Source organism: Balaenoptera ricei, chromosome 16, assembly GCF_028023285.1.
Source record: "Balaenoptera ricei isolate mBalRic1 chromosome 16, mBalRic1.hap2, whole genome shotgun sequence".
Taxonomy (NCBI): Eukaryota; Metazoa; Chordata; class Mammalia; order Artiodactyla; family Balaenopteridae; genus Balaenoptera; species Balaenoptera ricei.
Genome location: NC_082654.1, coordinates 117,708,687 through 117,730,892, shown reverse-complemented (window position 1 = coordinate 117,730,892; position 22,206 = coordinate 117,708,687). Strand labels below are relative to the sequence as shown.

The following is a 22,206-nucleotide window of genomic DNA, read 5'->3' as shown; positions in this document are numbered from 1 at the left end:
AACTTATCAATTCAGGGTGCTTAGAACGTGTACTTGTACCTATCTTTTAAAATTTTCTCTCTGAAAAAAAAAAAAAGTGCATATCTGCAGACTACATTAGTTTGAACAGCAGTCCAATTTATCAGTTGATGAGTTCAGGCAATTTTCTTTATTTCTTTTTAGCCTGAGTTTCCTCATCTTTAACATGGGGATAATAATAATACCTACTCCAGTAGGGTTATTGTGAGGGTTAAACAAGTTAATACGTGTGAAGCACTGAAGCATTTAGCCAGCGTCTGGCACAGAGTAAGCGCCTAATAAATATGAGATATTATGTGTTGAGACTTGCTTTGAGACCTAGTTCATTGTCAGTTTTGGTAAATTGTGTGCCTGAATAGAATGTCTGTTCTATTAATGTCAGGTGCAGGTGTATGCACACACACACACACATTTGATCAAGGTTGTTAATTGTGTTCAGATCTTCCACATTCTTTTTAATTTTTCATTTGCTTAATCTTACAACAGAGAGATGTGCTATGATCACATACAATGATTGTGGATTTGTCAATTTATATTTATAATTCTGTTAATTTTTAATACACGTATATGAGGCTATATTACTAGGTGCATAAACACTTTGTTAAATTTTCCTTGCTATTTGTTTCTTTAGTTATTAGGTGTCTGCTTTCTCTTATAGTTTATACTGCTTATAGCGCTTTTGATTTCTTTGAGGGGCTTATTTTAATATGGCTTCTTCAGTTTTGGTAAGTTTTTGTATAATATACCTTTTTTCATTCTTTTAATTTTTTTAAGTCCTTAGTTTTAATGTCTTATTTTAAAAAGGCTGAATTTTTCTTTCTTTTTTTTCAATCTGATTATTGCTATGTTTTTATAGGTAGGGTCAATTACAGTTATCATGCTTTCTCATATGCTTGCATAAATTTCTCTAATTTTTGTGTTCATGTGTGTGATTTCTATTCATTCTGATTTTCTCTGTTCTCTTTTCTCCTTTTATTTTTTTAAACCTCCTAGTGGATTGATCAGCATTTGCTGTTCTCTTTTATTCCCCTTGACTGATTTGGAAGTTAAAAATTCCATTTCTATTCCTTTAATGGTTTACTTTAAATTTTTAACATGCATTATTCAACTTAACAAAAACATGTCATTATCTCTACTCTCCTATTAAACATAAAGTTTTTAGAACACCTTAACTCTAATTCCTCTCTACTAATTTGTTGTTGTTTTCCAGTTTTTAGTTCTCCCTAAAATAGTAATTATTATTATTGTTGGTTTTTTAACTCCCATTTTTCATCATTATTATTATTATATATTTATGTAGATAGTATTTATTTAAATTTAACCACTTCCTTCCAGGTTTCTTTGCTCATGGTTCTTTCTTGTATCTTGTTCCTTCCAGTAGAACATCTAGAAATTCTTTCAGTTGGACTTTGTTAGTGGTATTGTATTTGTCTTCAAGTGTCTTTAATTGAGTCTTATTGTTAAATAGTTGTATAGCTGTGTATAGAATCATAGCACAGTTATTTTCTCTTAGCATTTTGATGTTATTATTGTACTGTCTTCTGGCTTTTATTGTTGCTATTAAGAAATCTGTTGATGGGAATTCCCTGGTGGTCCAGTGGTTAGGATTTGGTGCTTTCACTGCAGGGGCCTGGGTTTGATCCCTGGTCAGGGAACTAAGATCCCACCAGCTGTGCAGCATGGCCTAAAAAACAGAAAAGAAAAGAACCCAGAAATATGTTGACACTCTAATTTTAGGTAGCTGTCCTTTATAGGTAATCTCTGTTTTCTTTTTTCTCTCTGGTTTTACATAAGATTGTTTTTATTTTTTTTGCACTTGGTCTCCAAAATTTTCACTAGTATATGTGTGAATTTCTCTTGATATAGCTTTATTTTTATTTATCCTATGCCATTATCATTTTACCTCCTGAATATGACCATTCATATTTTCTAACAATTACGGAAAGTTCTCAGCTATTATCACTTTGAATATTGCATCTCCATCCTAAATATCTATAATATGTATGCTAGACCTTGTCATTCTATCCTCTAAGTCTCCTATCTGCTCTTATAACTCTGTATATCTCTATGCTGCATTCTAGTTTCCTCAGATTTATTTTCTACTTTGCTAATTCTCTCTTCAGCTATGTCAATCTGGTAAATAATTTAACTCCTTGAGGGTTTTAAAAGTTAATCACTTAATAAAATAAAAAACTGATCAGGTGGAAGTTCAGGTGTTTATAATTGAAAAACGACAATGCTAACAGAGTAAAAACAGTGACCAGATAACACCCCTCCATCTAGGTGTTTGGAACACGACAGAAAGAAGGACACTCTGCAGCCATAAGAATAATTAAACATAGTACCCTTGACTAATGTGAGTGACTACTGCTTCTTTGCCAGTTATAACTCCAGCCATGCTTTAATACTCCTGCTTTTTACATAAAAATTACCAAGATATTCGATCACCACATTTCCTCCGCTTCTCAACAACATCTGATCCAGAACCAACACCTGCTTTCTTAAACCCTGCTTAGTTCACCCAGTTCAAGTACAAATTCTATAATAAAGCCCTCCAACAAATGCTCTGGTGTACATTCTCCTTTGCTATAGCAAGCTAGATGAAGCTAGTTTTTTTTGACTGCAGGTGTGTTCTTAGTCTTTGGTTAATGGGTTTTACCATACTATGTTTTTAAGTTCTAAATGTTCTGTTTAATAATTTTGTGATTCTGATTGTTCTGTCTTCAATTCTGATTGTGTTTTTTTCTGTCTTATGCTTTCTATTCCTTCCTTTATGGCTCTAGTTATTTTAAACATACTTAATTTTACCCAGTCCAAGTCTATCCAACACTGGTCTTAATTAAAGTTCTAGGGATAGTGATACCATCCTGTTGTTTATTGTTTGCTAGTTTTTGTTCAAGGTGGATTATTTCTCTGTGTGTTTTATAATTTTCAGTTGTAATCCCATCTTCATTTTGAGACTGCTTCCAGAGTAAATTTGTATTTGTTTCTGCCAGGTGCACTAGAGATATTGCCATCCCTATGCCAACTACTTTTTGTCGGTTTATTTTTTTGCTTGGATTTTACACAGAGTACAAACACCCTTTTAAAATATGTTTGATGAGATTTGACAAATGTATACATTTGTGGAACCATCACCACAGTCAAGATATAGAACACTTCCATCACCCAAAGAGTTCCCATGCCAGCCCAACTTTTAAGATATTATATCATTTTGGGGATTTCTGGACCATGTAGCTAGTATGAGGTATATATATGAAGCCCTTAACACCATGAGGGTTGGGTCTAGATTGTAACTTTTCCAAAGAGATTTTCTTTTAAACTCTGAACCCAGTTTAAGGAAAACAATCTTCCTTGTTATCTTCCTGTTTGCTGGTAGGAAGAACTTCCCCCCCATTCCAGCCTTTCAGTGTGGTGTAGCTCTTTGACAGTCTGGTATTTTGCAGGTATCTTAGATACATCTTCCTGCCTTATATGGCCCCAAGGCCTCAAAGTCCTGTCCCTGATGGGCATTAAACTCAAATGTCATGGTTAGGAAGACTCACAATTCTACTGCTCCTGTTTCAGCTGCCAGGTTACTGCTCTGGTTTACAGTACGCTGCCCCTTTCCTTTTTGATTCATACATTTTATTGAAGTATAACATACATATAGAAAAGCACACAGATTATAAATATACAGCTCAATATCTTTTCACAAGTGAACATACCTATGTAACATGTACCCAGATAAAAGAACATTACTAGAAATCTCCTAATATCCTTTCCAAACACTATTTCCTCCCAAGAAGAATCATTATTCTGACTTCTAGCATCATAGATTAATTTTGCCTACCTTTGAACTTTATATAAATGCAATCATACAGCATACATTCTTTTGAATCTGGCTTCCTTTGCTTATCATTGTATTTCTGAGGCTCACTCATATTGTTTCTTGTAGTTGTAGTTTGTTTATTCTCATTCTTGTATATTATTTCATTGCATGAATGTAACAGGATTTATATTGTAGGTGGACATTTGGTTTGTTTCCAGCTTTCCTCTTTGCTTTTGGAGCCTGGGATTTCCCTTTCTTTCTTTCAAGCTCTGCTGTGTATTTAGTAGGATTTAAAAAGCATTTCCTGCTCAGCAGTTCTGTATGATCTGTGTCAAGACATGCTTTAGGTTTTGCAGACTGCCAAATTTTCAGACATGTAAGTCATATATTTCATTTTTTGTTGAAAATCTTGATTCTCACTTGATTTACTGATGACAGTTCTTTAGACTGCAGTTGGTAGAAATGGTTTTGATTCCTGTAAACAAATAATGAGTAAACACAAGTGGGAGGGTAGAGATGAGATATGTAATTAATCTTGTAGGCTTTATCTCTTGCTGGGGTTGGATACTGCATATGCAAGGGTAGTTAAATGTTAATAAGTGTAAATATTGAAAAGGCATGTTAAAGAAATGGGTGATTGAAGACAAACAATAGTATGAAGTGTGAAGTGTGGATGTGACTATTTGGGTCCAGGATCTCCTGGCTAGTTGACACTGGGAATTGGTTTGTGTTTTTTTTTTTTTTTTTTTTTTCTGTAGCGCCATGCGGCTTGTGGGATCTTAGTTCCCCGACCAGGGACTGAACCTGGGCCCTTGGCAGTGAGAGTGCAGAGTCCTAACCACTGGACCGCCAGGGAATTCCCAGGCACTGGGAATCTGAAATGAGAGGGAGCCTCTCTTAATGGCTCAGTGGTATGTTACCAATATGTTGCCTGAAGAGCCACTCCAAAGTGGGCCTGCTTTTGCCCTGCAAAAGTAATTGTTCTACTAGATCAGTGGTTCCCAACCTTGGGCAATTTTGCAACTTCTGGAGACACTTGGTTGGCACGCTATTGGTGTCTAGTGGGTAGAGGCTGGGAATGCTGGTAAACATCTTACAATGCACAGGACAGCCCCTCCACCCATGCCCCCAGTGAAGAATTTTCCAATGGACCTAGAGATGATCATACTAAGTGAAGTAAGCCAGATGGAAAAAGACAAATATCATATGATATCACTTATATGTAGAATCTGAAAAAAAAAAAAAAGATACAAATGAACTTATTTACGAAACAGAAATAGACTCACAGACATAGGAAACAAATTTTTGGTAACTAAAGGGGAAGGTGGGGAGGGAGAAATTAGGAGGATGGGATTAACATATACACATTAGCATATGTAAAATAGATAACAAACAAGGACCTACTGTAGAGCATAGCACAGGGAACTATACTCAGTATTTTGTAATAACCCATATGGGAAAAGAATCTGAAAAAGAATATATATATATATATATATAGATAGATAGATATATATCTATATATCTATATATATAGATATATATCTATAACTGAATCACTGTGCTGTATACCTGTAAGTAACATGACATTGTAAATCAACTATACTTCAATTAAAAAAAAAAAAAAAAAAAAGAATTTTCCAGCTCCAAATGTTAATAGTGCTGAGGGTGAGAAACTCTGCACCAGACTTAGGGACTAGACTTAGCCTCTAAATCAAGATATATTTAAATAAACACTATCAGGGCTTCCCTGGTGGCACAGTGGTTGAGAATCTGCCTGCCGATGCAGGGGACACGGGTTCGAGCCCTGGTCTGGGAAGATCCCACATGCCGCGGAGCAACTGGGCCCGTGAGCCACAATTACTGAGCCTGCGCGTCTGGAGCCTGTGCTCCACAACAAGAGAGGCCGCGATAGTGAGAGGCCCGCGCACCGCGATGAAGAGTGGTCCCCGCTTGCCGCAACCAGAGAAAGACCTCACAGAAACGAAGATCCAACACAGCCAAAAATAAATAAATAAATAAATAAAATGTGGAACTCACAAAAAAAACCACAAAACTATCAATTACCTTTCAAGAAATGATAGCACCTCAGTGGCACATTCTATGATTCTATCCAAATTCTGATAGTCTGTGATAACCATCTCATACTTGGCTCAGTCCAATTCTTTTTAAAACTATAACGGTGGGTTCTGCAACCACCAAATCCATTCAGAGTTTGAATGAAATCACTTGTATCTCACACTAATGTAATTAGATACATACAGCAATTTATTTATAGCCATTAAAAATTAAACAACAAAAGTCGCCTATGATTTATGCCCTTATTTTGACTTTGTTATTGAAAGTTCCAAGGCCATGGAGTAAATCAGCTGCACAAATGGCATCAGACAGATTTTGATGTTGTGCTTTGTAATTAGACTATAGGTATTCTTTTTCTTTGTTGTCATATTTTTGCAGCTTGAATTTAGGACAAAAGAAAATTTTGTTATTTCTCCAATGGAAGTGACGATCTAAATTTGTCTCTTCTTCCTCCAGGCAACACAGACTACCATTTAGTCTTCTGATTCATTTCCCCTGGAAAGCTGAGAAGTTTTATAATGATATTACTGGTTTTGTAACTAGTGTTTTCATTGTAATGCTATTACTGAACCAGTGTTGTGATAAATGGTCTGTTTATAAGGGGAACCACTTTTACAAGAAGTAGAAAATTAGACACGCTTCTGCTTTGCAATAACAATAAAAAACCACAGTGAAAAAATATTCTCCAGTTTATTCCCATCTGTATCAGCAGGGAAGCTTTAGAAGATGGCTTTCTCCCTAAAGTCTTCTAAACACAGTTACTGCCTGTGAGTACCATGTCAAAATGCTGTTTTCCTCCAAATCCTGTTCAAGACCAATCCATTTTAAGTTACCATAACCATGGGCCCTTTAAGAAAGTCAGGCACTTTAAACCCCACCCCTCTGCTGACTTGTAGCAGTAGGTCCTCTTTCTGAGGCAGTTGGTGATAAAGCTGAGAGCCAACTTGCCCCCTGCTTTGCCTGGAAGGAATGTTTCTAAGTAAGCTTGAAAAGTGGAAGCTTTAAGATACTGTGGGATAGGGAACAATGGAAACTTGTGAAGTATGGAAGCCAGACTGGCTCTTAAGATTCTATCACGGTGCTGGATAAAGTGGAAAGAATGCTGTTATTAAGTCTGAGTTTCGCCTTGTAGCACCGCTCCCTGCTAGCATTGCTCCTCCATTTCACCCAGCAAGTGAGTTTTCCAGAAGCCGTTTCCAACTTAACGAGCTGCTTGTCTCATGTAGCAGATCCCCAAAAGGAAAAGTCAGCGAGAGGAGTCAGTTTCAGTGAAATTAAACTGGATCACTTCTAACAGAATTATTTACATTGGTTGTATGCTTCTGAAGAGTAAAGCCAGCTCTCTATTTTTTTTTCTTTTTGTTCCTGCTACAGCAACAGTGACTAAGTTCAGAAGTCCTCTAGTACTAAACTAAAAAATAATTAGGAGAAATTTGGGGTTTAATTGCAGTTGGCATTTTGGAGCTGTCTGCTAGAAGCAGCCATCTTGGTAGAAGACGATGTCATTTGGAACTCTTTGGAGGTTTCAGTTTACTCCCGGTACCAGGTCTCATTAGCCATTGAATAACAGTGTAATCATTAAGTCAAGTTTAGGTTTAAAGATAATGGAGGAGTTGGAATAAAAATCATTAAAGCCACTTCTTTATCCTTCCTAACACTTTATAAACTTCCCCCAGAGTTCAAAGCAATAGAAAAAATTTTACACTTTTTTTTTTTCCTATTTTTTGTTTCCATGTGTTTGTTCTTCCGTTGGCTAAGCTTGGATAATAAAACTAGTCTGGTCAGTTTCATTTTCTGATTTTTATACATAAGTGAAAGCTGTTTTGTGTCAACCGTGTAAAGTGTTTAGAATCATCTCACCTGCTGGGCCAATTTCCTGTAAGCCTTTGTTTGGGAGGGGAGAGGGGAAATACAACTTTTTTTTTTTTTTTTTTTTTTAAATTTATTTATTTATTTATTTATTTATTTTTGGCTGTGTTGGGTCTTCGTTTCTGTGCGAGGGCTTTCTCTAGTTGGGGCAAGTGGGGACCACTCTTCATCGCGGTGCGCGGGCCTCTCACTATCGCGGCCTCTCTTGTTGCAGAGCAGAGGCTTCAGACGCGCAGGCTCAGTAGTTGTGGCTCACGGGCCTAGTTGCTCCGCGGCATGTGGGATCTTCCCAGACCAGGGCTCGAACCCGTGTCCCCTGCATTGGCAGGCGGATTCTCAACCACTGTGCCATGAGGGAAGCCCGGAAATACAACTTTTGATTTTGAATTTCTTATGCTTTTCAAAACTAGAACCCTGAATTAGACCACAGTAGCATAATTACTGTTTTATTTTTGACCTACTAAACTTTCCTAGAAGTGGGCAAAATGATCGTAAAGAAGAATGATGGTTATGTTGTATTCCCACTTAATCACCACTTTTAGTATAGCCGAATGCTCTGTCTGCAGTTACTTTGGAAAACTGGCATTTAAAAGAGATGTTTTAATCCACAGAAAGTGTTTCTCTTTTTTTCTTTTGGGATTAGATTAATGTTACTGTCTTAATCCTATTGCGCGACAGGTCCTGGCGTTGTCTGCAAGATACAGAGAAAAAAAAAAAGTTGCACCTTGTTTAAACAATTGAGCGCAGTGTGGTTTACGAGATTATGAAGAGGAGTAATGAGGGTGGTGTGTCTCTTCTGCAAATTTTTTCTTAACGAGGTTAACCTGTGGCTGCTGTCGCCTCGCCCTCCTCGGCTCCTTGCAGGGTAACTTTCTGTTGTTCTGTGAGCGCAATCCGAAGCTTCCCAGGCAAGCTCACGGAGATCAAACTAAAAGGGCTGCGTGTATGTCTGAAACAGACAGAGGGAGACAGGAGCACACACTGCCGGTGGAAGATGGGGCCACGGGCTCGGCCGGGGCTGGATGCCGGAGCCGGGCTGACCTTTCCACGTGTCCCCAGCACCTGCGAGGCTAGTGGGGCGGTAGGTTTCCTTCTCCCAGGAGCGGGCCCGAGCCCGGAAGAGGCTGGGCGGCCTCGGGCTTAGGTCAGGAGGCTGGGAGGCCCACCCTCGGAACACTCGTAGCCGGCGAGCGGCTGGTGCGTAGGCTGGCCTGGCCTTCCCGCCCCGGCCGGGCCCGCGCTTCCCCAGCCGGCCGGCGCGCGCCAGGAGGAGGGCGGCGGCGGCGGCTGCGGGCGGGTCTCGGAGCTTTCGGCCGGCTTTGCAGGGCGGCCTAGCGAGCGCGCCAGGCCCGGCTGGAGCGAGCCCCAGTGCAATACTGCCCGAGCCCGGGCGGGGTCTCTGTTCTCTGGCAGAGGAGGTCCCTTGGCAGCGGGAAGCTCCCTCTCTTTCTCTCGCAGCCGCTCCGAGTCTGCGCCCTGCTGCCAGGCTCCCAGCTCGGCGCTCCCCTGTGCTCGCCCGGCGCCCACTCATTCGCAGCCCAGCCTTCGCCGCCGCCGCCTCCCTGCTCCTCCTCCTCGTCGTCTCCCCAGCCCGCCGCGGCCATGGCGGACAGCGCCAGCGAGAGCGACACGGACGGGGCGGGGGGCAACAGCGGCAGCTCGGCCGCCATGCAGTCGTCTTGCTCGTCGACCTCGGGCGCCGGCAGCGGCGGTGGCGGCGGGGGAGGCGGCGGCGGTGGGAAGTCGGGGGGCATTGTCATCTCGCCGTTCCGCCTGGAGGAGCTCACCAACCGCCTGGCCTCGCTGCAGCAGGAGAACAAGGTGCTCAAGATCGAGCTGGAAACCTACAAACTCAAGTGCAAGGCGCTGCAGGAGGAGAACCGCGACCTGCGCAAAGCCAGCGTGACCATCGTGAGTGTCCCCCAGGGGCGCGCCGCAGCGCCGACCTCCGCCCGCCCCCGGGAGACGCTGCACCCAGACCCGGGCGGCCGCCGGGCTCCCCGAGGCTCCCGAGGACCCGCAGAGAGCACGCTCCCTGCCAAGCCCCGCCGGCCCCGGAGGGTGGGGGAGAGGGAGGTGTCCCTTCGGGGCCGCGCGGGTCTGCCCTCCCCGGGGTCCAGGGCCCTCGCGGGGTGCGGGAGGAGGCTGCTGGAACCACCACCCGCGTTTCCTTGTCGCCTCTGGGGAGGAGGCCCCTCCCGGGCGGAGCTGGAGGCTGGCGGCGTGGCTGGGGAGGCGGGGTGGGACTTTTTTCAGTCCTAGTTTGCTTGAGGGGTGCGTGCAGAACCCGGGAGCCCTAGGCAGAGAGAGAGTGAGGAAGCCGGGGCCTGTTCCGGGGGCCTGCGTTGGGGTTCGGGGGGTGCGCAGCTGGGCTGGGCACTTCGCTGGCATCAGGACGGCGCTATAGTTGGATCGCCCGGGGAGGGGGCGGGAGAGAGTGGCCGGGAATCCGGGAAGTGGAGTTTTTCTGGCCAGGATCGAGAGGGAAGGGCGGGTACCGGAGCTGATGCGCCCACCTCCGTCGGAAGCCCTTTCCTTGGGTGGGGGGTGGCGGCGGCGGTGTACAGCCGGGAGAATGCAGCATCTTATACCGGCCTGGACAGAGTGAAGGCTACGAAGCCTGAACCGGCCGAAACCTGGGTGAAGGGGATCGACTGACTCCCTCGCTGAGCAAGATGTACGTGTGTTTGCTTCATTGGTGGTGGAGTGTCTAGGGATATTTTGCTTCGGAGTCCAGATACTTGACGGGAGAACGGGCTGTCTGTTCTGTTTCCACCTGGCCTCCAGAGGCGCCCCCGAAGAGGGGAAGATTAGGGGTGTAGGTCTCCCTTTTAGTGTAGCAGGCCTTTAGAAAGGCCACTATTAGCTATGATGAAGCGAAACATAACTGGAAAAGTACACTGTGTGCTCTCACCTACCATCCCTGCCAGCTAGCTGCATCATTAACTTGCAGGATCCCCATACAGACAACCCTGTTGAGATCAAAACAGATTCCCAGCCAGGAGGAGAGAGGAAAGTGTCAAGAAACCAAGGGGATAAATTGCCATTGCTGCTGCACAATAGCTGATTAGGCTGAACCTTCAGATGGAGAAAAAGGCATGGACTTGGGGACAGATCAAAGATCACAACCCTGGAAAGGAAATGGGGCAAGTTTAGGATGCCCCTGTGCCAGGAAAAAGTCTTCAGTGGAGGAGGGAGTGTGTGTATGCCCCCCCCCCCCGCCCCCAGTGCTAGCTCACACTTGGGAACTGGATGGCATTCTGAATTTGCTTAGAAAGCAGGTTTTCACCCCAGTTTCAGTGTGATGGGCAGCCTAAATAGAAATTGGTTGTTGAAAGACACCCCGCATGCTCAAATCCAGCCCTGGTGAATGGCATTGGAGCCATGTTCATGTGTCTGCAGACTGTGAAGTTCTTGAAGTGCTCTGTCGGTAGGAAGGGGGAGGAATTTGCAGAGGCAGCCACTTCCAAGCCTCTTGAGTAGCTTTCTTGGCTGAGAGAGATGTCTATGGTGAGTGGGGGTTTGAGAAGAGGGGGAAGCTGGTGGAAGCAATTTAGTTAAGGTTGGAGTGAGTAAATGAGAGGGTTCGTTGGTCTCTTGGAGAATGTGAACCACCAAAAGCAGTAACACTTACACGAAACAGAATCTCTGGCTTCTTGCGTACTGTGAGCAGTTCAGGCTGTTTTTGTTTGGGAGGGAGGATAAGGGGGGTGGAGAGACTAGGAAAGGGTTATCTGTTTGACACCTGGCCATATTAAAAAGTAGGTCTGTAAATTGTACACCACACGTTGCCTTTGCATGGACAAACACGTTCATTCCTGGTGTGTAAGATCAGAGGCCTCTGAATACTTGGCGTGAAGAGCGTGGTGGCTTCCTTGGCACTTCCCTCAACTAAAACTGACATTTCACCAAATACGCCTTGTGAAATGTTCTGTGGCCTCACTGAGTCAAATTTTAAAATTGTTTTAGATGACAGCCTATACGTACCAGAAGTCTCTCCATGCTTCTTTAATCTCTGATTAATATATTCAGGGAAACAAAGTGCTTGTGGTTTCCTGAGTTCCCTAGTACTTGGCAGGTGTTACTAAGGCAAATGCAGGGGAGAGATTCCTTCAAGCTTCTGAGAATTTTGTTAGCTGACCTAGGACACAGATTGTGTTTGGTGGGTTTGACCTCTAGGGTGTGTAATTTGCGAGGAGAAATGTGTGCGACCACGTGAAGTGGGTCTGTGGATGTAAGGATTCCATTGAAAAACGCTGTCATAGTCTATGTCAAGGTTAAGCTGCACAGCCCCCGACAACGCTAACTGAAATATAGCCCTTGCTGGTAGCTGCCCAGGAAGTTTTTTGACAAGGTCTAGATATTCAATTAAGTGAAGGCTTTGCTAGATTTTTCACTATGTAGTTTATTTGAAGGGAAGATGGTACCAGAAGCCTATTACTACTTGCCTTCATGGCTCTTACTAGTTCCTCTAATTGTGATATTAACTTTCATGTTTTGAGCACAAAAGGCGATTATGGATGTCTTTTGATTTCCTTGAACGTATTCAGGAAGGTACCTTGCTAATCAGCCACACCCTGGGAAGAGAGCAGCGTGCTTTTTTTAAAACTGTTTTTTAGAGTAGTTTTAGGTTTGCAGAAAACTGAAGCAGAGGGTGCAGAGATTCCCCCAATATTCCCTCCCCTTCCTCCCATCGTCCATTATCAGCATCCCCCATGTGAGTGGTACATTTGTTACAATCAATGACCCAACATTGAAACATCTTAATCACCCGAAGTCTGTAGTTTACATTAGGGTTCAGTCTTGGTGTTGTACATTCCATGGGTCTGGGCAAGTGTAAAATGACATGTAGCACCGTAATAGTATATAGAGCAGATCCAGTGCCCTAAAAATCCCCTGTGCTCTGCTTTTTCATCCGTCCCTAACCCCTGGCCACCACTGATCTTTTTACTGTCTCCATAGTTTTGTCTTTTCCAGAAAGTCATATAGTTGGAATCATACAGTCTGTAGCCTTTTCACATTGACTTCTTTCACTTAGTAATATGCATTTAAGTTTCCTCCATGTTTTTTCATGGCTTGATAGCTCATTTCTTTTTGGTGTTGAATAACATTCCATTGTTTGGCTGTACCACAGCTTACTTATCCATTTACCTACTGAAGGACTTGGTTGCTTCCAAGTTTTGGCGATTATTAATAAAGCTGCAATAAACATCTGTGTGCAAGTTTTTGCGTGGACAGAAGGTTTCAGCTCATTTGGGTAAATACTAAGGAGCACAATTACTGGATGGTATGGTGAGAGTGTTTTTATTTTGTTAAGAAACCGCCAGACAGGGCTTCCCTGGTGGCGCAGTGGTTGAGAATCTGCCTGCCAATGCAGGAGACACGGGGTCGAGCCCTGGTCTGGGAAGATCCCACATGCCGCGGAGCAACTAGGCCCGTGAGCCACAACTACTGAGCCTGCGCGTCTGGAGCCTGTGCTCCGCAACAAGAGAGGCCGCGACAGTGAGAGGCCCGCGCACCGCGATGAAGAGTGGCCCCCGCTCGCCGCAACTAGAGAAAGCCCTCGCACAGAAACGAAGACCCAACACAGCCAAAAATAAATAAATAAATAAGATAGGTTGCAGTTTCTCTCGGTCTCAGATTACGTTAAAAAAAAAAAAGAAAGAAACGGCCAGTCTTTTTGAAGTGGCTGTAGCATTTTGCATTCCCACCAGCAATGAATGAGAGTTCCTGTTGCTCCACATCCTTGCTAGCATTCGGTGTTGTCTGTTTTGGATTTTGTCCATTCTAATAGGTGTGTAGTAAAGCTCATTATCGTGCCCGCTTTTTTTAAGCCAAGTCCAAAGGCCAATAGAAGTTCTTAACCAGTGGTCTTTTCTGTCTCTTTTGGTATGTAGGCGTTTATTCTGGTCAAGCTACCCATTTATTAAAGGACTCGTTTCATGGGTCTATGTTCTCTGCATCTGTATGATAGAGGTAAACATCATCTGTGGGGAAGAACCAACTGTACGAGGCCCTTCATCCATGTCTGCAAGTGTCTGGTGTTACCACTTGCCCCCGGTGTGTTTTCTTTGGGTTAGAGGTGGAATGGAACGTTTTGAGTGATTATCTGATTTCTCCCAGTAAATCAGCAGTGGAACCAGACTGCTTATTATCGATCATAATTTCTTCTTTGGAGTGGAGAAAATAAACAACAAATGCTCAGTCACACTGTTGAGTAGCTTTTAGATGTTAGGCTAAGTCTGTCTGGCTTGTCCTGTGGGTTAAAGTGTAATCGGAGACTATCTGACTCAGTGTAGTGAGATGTGTCCAGGGGTCGTGGTCTCTGAGAAGATGAGGAAATGCAATTGTGGGCAGTAATTGAATGGCTTCTAAGTTCTGGACTAGTTTCTCAGGGTATAAGCAGGGTCTCATACTTGGCGTGGCTAGTTCTCTAGTTCTCTAAGGTGTGTTTTCTATACCACTTCAGGCCTTCGCCATGTGTTTGGTTAGAAAATAAAGACCTATGATAAATCACTAGAATTCAGTTGTCTTTTTCTATCTATAAAATTAGTCTTTCATTACAGAAGTTTAGGGAAGTAGAGGAATACAAAGGCATTTTGAAGTTATAGTAGAAAAACATGTTGGTACGGCATGATTAGAAAACCTGGCTATTTTAAATATCAACAGTGTAATGATTTCATTAACCAGTAAAAGCCACCGTATAGTTAATATTGTGGATTTTGGATTATTTGTTCTGGAAGCCTAATACATTATTTTCCATTTTTTAAGACTTTGGTTTGGCAGACTCTATGAAGCTATCAGATCAACATTGCCCTTATAAAAAGGTGTAGTGTGTGTCATTTTTTTTTTTCCTGCTTTAAAACTTTTTTTCTTAGATTCTTATGGTAACACCCAACTTTAGACACAACTCTGAGAAAAGCATGACATCACAGTTAGGTCTAATTATACACAAATCCAGTTTTCTTAAAGAGGCTATTCTTAGATTTCTTCTGTATGTTTCATATAATCTCTTTGTATTTGATTAAAGAAAAAATCCCCACAAAACCGTAGAGGACAGTTGTGACAGTCTTTTCTAGTGCTTTTATTTATTTTGCCGAGGATGGGGAATAGTTCAGAGAATCACCAGTATCTAGTTTGTGGCGACTCTTGTTCAAGACCAGAGACACTGGTCTGAAGCAGAAATCCAAGTTGGCTGTTGCTTGCTCACAGATTTTCAGTGGCTTCCATTGCCCTCTGGATCCAGGTAAACTTTCTGTGGTTGTGTGCTCTGGCCCCTGCTTGCTTCACAGACACACCCTTCACATTCTCAAAGCTCTCTCTCTGCTGAACTGCTGGTTCCTGGAATTTCAGTAGCTTTCTCTGGCTTCTCTAAGATGTACCTCCTGCCCTTAAATGTCCTTTCCTACTCCTTCACCTAGTAAATGCAAGTAGACTATACTTTCTCCCCGACCCCAGCGTGTGCTAGCGCTGCCTGTTTACTGGCCACACGCTGGGTTAGGTGCCCATTCATGAGACTGCCCCCCTCTCCAGGCCCCCATCACATAGGTCTCCCCTTTGGGAGATGGGAGATGTGTTCATTCCTTCAGGGGCAGACTTTGCCTTGTTCACTTCCGTTCCTTAGTGCTTGGCATGCAGTAGACACTCAAGGGGATGTTGGGTTGACCGCAGAGGCATCGGGTCATGAGGTATTTTGTTTTGTTTTGTTTTTTACTGGGCAAGGGCACCAAGGCTGTCTCCTGACCTTGTGCTCATAGAGCCACTCTCCTACCTGCATCCGGAACAACAGCAAACGGCATCTTCACCATCGTTGGATGGATGAATGGATACATTGTATACTTTGGCGGAACACTACAATCAGTGAGTGTCCCAAGCCTTTGCCTTCTAACTATGGATGATGTTGTAGGCTACCTTGTAGCATATACCTAGGCGTTCATGATACATTTCACCTCTAAAAGGGGGACAAAGTGTCTTTGGGTTCACCTTTCCAAGGGCTTTGTTGGAAGCGTTCAGATTTGCCACCTCAGTTTTGGTGATGGTGGCAGGTCACACCAGGCGTTTCTTATAACCTTATTTAATGTTGAAATGCCCCACAGCGGCTTCTGGGAAACAAGCATGGCCATCAAGGGCGGGGAGGAATCAGGGCAGGTACCAGGCACCTGAATCTCCACACCGGAGAAGTTGCTGCAGACAGGATGGGGAGACTTGCTGAATTCTTGTGGATTTCCACATGTGGCTTGCAGAGTGGAGTTTGGGGGGTCGATAGAGTGTCACACCCAGTGTGTACTTGCATTCTTTTTTGTTTTTTTCTCTTCTTTTTCCTCAAATTATGCCTTGCAGTGTTGACACCTAGAAATGCTAATCTGAGCTTTTAGACTCATACAGCCAGGCTGAGCAAGGAGTAACAGTCATCTTCCTTGTTCCCTCACTGGGTAGGCGTTGCATTTTGTTTTCAATCACCGTGCAGTTGCTTTTAGATGGATTGATCATCAAAGCTGGCGGAGTAAATGTTCACAGGTTCAGGGTGTTCTTTCTTGGTGGGGGTTGAAATTTTCTTGACAGGGGAACGAATGTTCTGGAAAATATTTCTAATCGTCAGGATCTTGGAGTGGGGTTAACTTGCAGACTCTTCCTATTTTCCTTCCCCAAGGCTGTCAGATTTTCTTATCTTTGATGCTTCTCAAGCCCACAGCTGTGGATTTTATCCCAGTGCTCCTACCAGTAAATTGCAAATGTCACACTGTGTAGGCCTTCTCTTTTAGGGAGAGTATTAAACAAAGGGTTAATAGTTTGATGGTTATTTCGAATGAACTCACCTCCTTACTTATTATTAGTCCCTAGATCCGATGCATGGGGTGCAGTTTGGTGATTAAAATTCATTTTAGTACTCGTTTAATGCTGGGAAATTTTCACCTCTTCAGTAAGGCACAGAATGGCGTGTGATAAATACAGCCTGAAATAGGATTCAACCTACAAGTACTTGGGAACTGCCTACTGTGTGCCAAATACTCTGAAATACCCAGAAGGAATGTAAGGGCTTCTCCAGCAGGATTGCACTTGACTTGCGTTCGGCTTGGCCCCAGCTGGGTGCTGTAGGGAATTCAGAGCGGAGGCAACGGTCCTTCTCTCTCCAGCACTTTGCAGCCCAGAGAGTTGTGAAGTGCAGAAATAACCAACATACAAGTGGAAACAAGAAAGGTAGTTCAGGCAGACTGGTGCCAGGGTTCCAGGGAGGGCTGGCTTACCTTCCACCTTCCAAAATGAAGTTCGTCTAATGTGGTGAATACATCTAAGGGAAACAATGTGTCATATTCACTCACAGTTTAATTAGCTTGGAGTTTATTTTTATTTTGTAAGGCAGAGATGGGGAGAACTGTTGCTCAATTTGTCTGTCCAGGTGGCACCGAAAGGCTTTTTGTTTGTTTTTAATTTTCTTTGTATGTGGTGATGATTGAAAAGAAATGTCATTGATGTTTTTAATTTCGTAATTTACATCTGCCTGTAGATGGAAATTATGTAGGTGGTGTTTTCATCTATTCCTGTTACACTCTGGGGCCCACCCACTTTCCTTACATGGAAATTGTTGGATGGACCAAATTTCTTAAGTCTTTAATGGGAAACTGTGTTTACATTAAAGTTAATTAGAGATACTAGTTTATGGACAATTTCAAACTCCAGTTTTTTAGAAAAGCGGTGTTGATTGACGGTATAATCTTCCATGCATCTGTTCCAAATCAAACCAGCCTCTGTGGGTGCCAGGTTTGTGTCACCAGTGAGCTGGTTAATACCCTCCAGGGCGTCTCAGCGCACTTGGGATCAAATGAGGCCATTCGGTACTGAGGAGCAGAGTTGGGATATTCAGCCAGACAGACGTAGGTCATAATTCAAAAAAGTTTTCCATAGAAGGAAAGAGGAAAGTAAAAGAATGAAAACAGCATGGAGTATGGGTGAGCTAAGGAAAGTTCTTAGAAATCTAGTACCTGCATTAAATCCTTCATGTGTTTCTTTCTTTAGTGAACAGTCTTGTGCAGTCAAGGTTTTTGAGACTGAATTAGAAGGGCTAAAATAGTCTTGAGAGAAAAATTATTTGGTGTTTAATTATAGGAAGAGCTTCTCAACTCATGAAATTATTTGCATGTAAGCAGTGGGTATTTTTTTTTCAATTATCCCAATATACCAACTAAAATAATAACTTTTATTCTATTGAGATTTTTGGTTTTGTCTGGGGTTTTTTTTTTTTTTTTTTTTTTTTGGTTCTTCACTAGGCAGGCCTTAATTTATCTAAACAAAGACATTTGCTAAGAGTCAAAACATTGTGTCTCTGCTTCGTTTAGTAGCTCCTGATTATAGAAACACAAAAATTTGAGAAAAAAATCGGCTAGATGATTTTAACGTCTTTGTTAATCAAAGAATACAATTTTGAGTATATGTGCCATAAAGCAGAGGTTTGGACTTCTTTAGGTCCAAATCACTACCTGATAAGGTGCCATGTCCTTTGAAAAATATATTAAGTATTTCACATCATTTTAAACCTGGAGTGCGTGTAGCTTATTATTGAGAAATGCCCTAAGTACCCAGAGAAGAGGGCCAGTGACTTTTTTTTTTTTTTTTTGGTAATTTTTCTTTTTTTTGCTGGTAATATATACACGACATAAAAGTTACCCTTTTAACCATTTTTAAGCGTACAATTCAGTGGCGTTAGTTATATTCACAGTGTTGTGCAACCATCACTACTATCTCTCTCCAGGACTTTTTCATCATCCCAAGCAGAAACTCTGTTTCCAACAAACAGTAGCTCTCCATTTCTCCTATACCTCCAGCTCCTGGTAACCTCTATTTCTAGTGACTTTAAAATTTGTGTATTTTTTGTAGGAAAAATTTAGTCTGATCTACAAAAGCAGCTAGCTGCCTTTTCTTGTCTTGGTGTTGAAGTTGTGAATTAGGACCCAAAGCATTTTAATTAAAGTGCTGTTGATATCTTGCTCCGACTTCAATTTTTATTGCCTGTTGGCTATCCCACATCTGGTTCTTTTCTGTCATTCAGCAAACACATGGCACCCCAGCTCTGGGCTCCGCACCATTGCTCTGAATTTGCCTTTCGAGTGAGCACCCAGATGTGGAGAACCTGGGGAGGGACTAACCCACAGTGAAAGCTTGTCCTCTGGGAAAGAGAAAGGACTGGGAAAGGAAAGAAACCTTCTAGATGATGGTTGCCCTTTTTTTTTTTTTTAATGAAATGTCTCATGTTTAATTTCCTTGATGGCATTTCGAATAAACCATAATTTAAGGAAGTCTGAAAAAGAAAAAAAAGCTTGAGATTCTTCCTTACCAGCATTGCTGTACTTGCAAGTCGTTTTGTGCTGCTGTGACGACAGCTGATGTTTACCCAGTGCTTTTACTGTGGCAAAGGTGCTGTCGGGAGGGCTTGCATATATCCTCTCATTTAATCTGCACCACTGATGGGTAGCCTGCAAATTTGCAAATTTAGGCCCAGAGAGGTTATGTAACTTGCCTGAAGACCCAAGGCTATCGGGGGTGGGGGTGGGGGCTGGAATTTGAACTCCCAGTCTGGCCTCAGAGTTTAAGCACAAGGCTACCCATAAGTTAATTTATGAACAGTTTTATTTTCATCCTGTTGGGGGCGTTTTCCTCTTGATTGTTCCCACACTGTTGTATTCCTTCATTTAGAGTAGTGAGGGCTGCCGCATTAGCACAGCAAATTCCCAGGATGCCAACCCAGGCCTCAGGGAGTGTATCCAGGGTAGCAAACTCCCTGCTTTGGAAAAGAAACAATGATAAAGAGGGTGCCTTCAGTGGGTAGGGGGGCGGTTTGCGAGCACCTTTCTGGCTGTCTCGCCCTCCAGTATTGGGCCTTGGTCTGTTCCATCCCTGACCCTGTCTAATGTACCCCAGTAGGTGCCACCTCTGCTGATAGCTCAGCCATCTGGGTGCCTCTCTCCCCTCCTCTCCCCCCACCCCATCCCAGGTTGGAACAAGTCTCTTTGTACTTCTGTTATAACCTCTACTTAAAAATAGTCTGAGTAGCACAGTAAGAGTGGATTGTTTTTCAAGCACTGTATTGATCCCCTGCTGTATGCCAGCCAGTGTGCCACGGATAGCGGCTGGGAGGAGACTGCATTCGGAGCTGGTGGAGGGCCCCTGACTTAGGCCGGGAGTGGGAACCACAGGCAAGGGGGGCTTTCCCTCTCTCAGGAGGTGATGCTGAAGCTAAAAGCTGAAGGATAAATTGAAGTTCGTCTAGGTGTGGGCAGGGGTGGTGGCCGGAGGAGGCATTCCATGAACGTGGGGAAAGAAAGGAAACTGGGGAGCAGAGCAGGGCCGGCGTGGGCTCTTTTCCTGGGTCCCATGCAGGGGCTAATGACAGAAGCGGGCAGGGAGGGGGCAACAGTAGGAGCGTTTCTGCATTTTCATAATCTGCTCTGGCTGCTTAGTGCAGACATTGGTGTTTTCCTTCTAAACTACTGGGAGACAGGTACTTTGTCATTTGTCCTCTATAAGATGATCTGTCTTATTCCATGATAATAATAGCTCCGTATTATGGTCTCACTCTGTGCCCGGTGCATATCTGAACACCTTACTTTCAGGGACTCACTTCATTCTCATAGCAACGTTTTGCTGTCTCTGTGTCCCAGGATTTGAACTGGGCAGTCTGATGGTACCTTGGTCGGCGCATTAAACCCTGCCATTTGAAGCATCATTTGCATTTCTCCACAGCCTTAGCACAGCAGCTGCTCAGTAAAGTTTGTGGAATTTATTTTGGGGGGTGCCCAGGTTTATTTCATTCATTCATTCATTCATTCATTTATGGCTGCGTTGGGTCTTTGTTGCTGCACACGGGCTTTCTCTAGTTGAGGCGAGCGGGTGCTACTCTTCATTGTGGTGTGCGGGCTTCTCATTGCGGTGGCTTCTCTTGTTGCGGAGCACAGGCTCTAGGAGTGCAGGCTTCAGTAGTTGTGGCTCGCGGGCTCAGTAGTTGTGGCTCACGGGCTTCAGTAGTTGTGGCTCGTGGGCTTCAGTAGTTGTGGCTCGTGGGCTCTAGAGCCCAGGCTCAGTAGTTGTGGCGCACGGGCTTAGTTGCTCCGCGGCATGTGGGATCTTCCCGGACCAGGGCTCGAACTCGTGTCCCCTGCATTGGCAGGCGGACTCCCAACCACTGCACCACCAGGGAAGTCCCCCAGGTTTGCTTCTTATAAACTCTAATGGAGTTAAACATACAGTAAAGTACCCAAGCTTTGAATGTACCAATTTATGGAAAAGTGCTCAATGAATTTACAAATGAATTCACCAGTGGTAAAATCATTACCCCAATCAAAATGCATGCTGGTATCAGCACCCCCCGAAGTTCCCTTGTGCTCTGTTCCACTCATCACCCCTCCAGAAGTAACCTTGTTCTGACTTCTATCACTATAGATTAATTTTGCTTCTTTCTGAACTTCATATGATAAGTGACTTTATACAGAATGTATTTTGTATGTGCGTAAATTCTTTGATTGCTTATCCTAGTTCCTACACTGACTAATTAGTCAGCATCTGTGTTACCTGTAGCGGTGGTTCTTTGCCACTGCTATGCAGTATCCCAGTGTGTGAGCATCTGTGGAATTGTTTTCCATTTAGCTCTGCCCCCTGGGTAGCCCCACCCACTTCCCTAGTGTTGATCACTGGGCACTGGGAGGGGACACAGGCCCTGCAGAACGTGTCTCCCAGTTAGTTGAGGTTCTAGCTACCTTGCTAGTTATGTTATGCTGCCCTCAGAGCCTTTGAGCCTTGGTGGGCTTATTTGGTTAAACCAGAGTCTTTAGGGTTAGTACCTGTCTTGCTTCCACCCACTGTCGTCATGAGGATCACATGAAACGGTGCACATCAAAGTGTTTTGGTCATTTGTGAATTATTCTTCTTGTAGAAAATGATATTAAAGATGATTAGTAACACCCCCCCCCCCCGCCCATACACACTTTCTCTTGTTCTCCAAAATGTGTTTCAAGATGAAAACTGTTCTTGTTAATCCTATATCTAACATGACGGTGCAAAGCAGCGTCCGGCAGGCTGAGAGGCGACGGTTTGAGGCAGCAAGAACCGAGCTCTGTGGAGACCTCAGGCTGGCAAGCTCTGCGGAGACCTCAGGCTGGCGAGCTCTGCGGAGACCTCAGGCTGGCGAGCTCTGCGGAGACCTCAGGCTGGCGAGCTCTGCAGCCTGGCTTCTCAGGGCCTGTGTTTTTCTGGCACTTGGGGCTGCCTGGGAACTCGGCCGATTTCCTAGGGTTTGGTGAGTCAGGATGAAGGCAGCCTGCGTAGCCGTGTAAAAGTAACAGGACAGCAGGAGGCAAACGCGTTTCCTAAAAGATCCATTTTTTCTTACGGGCCAGTTGTCGGGCTCCTTCCATTATTTCATGAAAAAAGACCCAGCGCGTGCC

At 43.7% G+C, this 22,206-nt stretch overlaps 1 protein-coding gene across 1 annotated transcript in view; it reads left to right on the top strand.

The window, feature by feature from the left end:
- Window positions 1-9,104: 9,104 nt before the first annotated feature.
- CCDC6 (coiled-coil domain containing 6) overlaps window positions 9,105-22,206 on the top strand; it is a 110,632-nt gene continuing 97,530 nt past the window's right edge. The window contains exon 1 of the mRNA XM_059900029.1: window positions 9,105-9,685. Within this exon, the coding sequence (XP_059756012.1) occupies window positions 9,377-9,685 (309 nt within the window). The 5' untranslated portion in view covers window positions 9,105-9,376. The remainder of the gene's footprint in view (window positions 9,686-22,206) is intronic.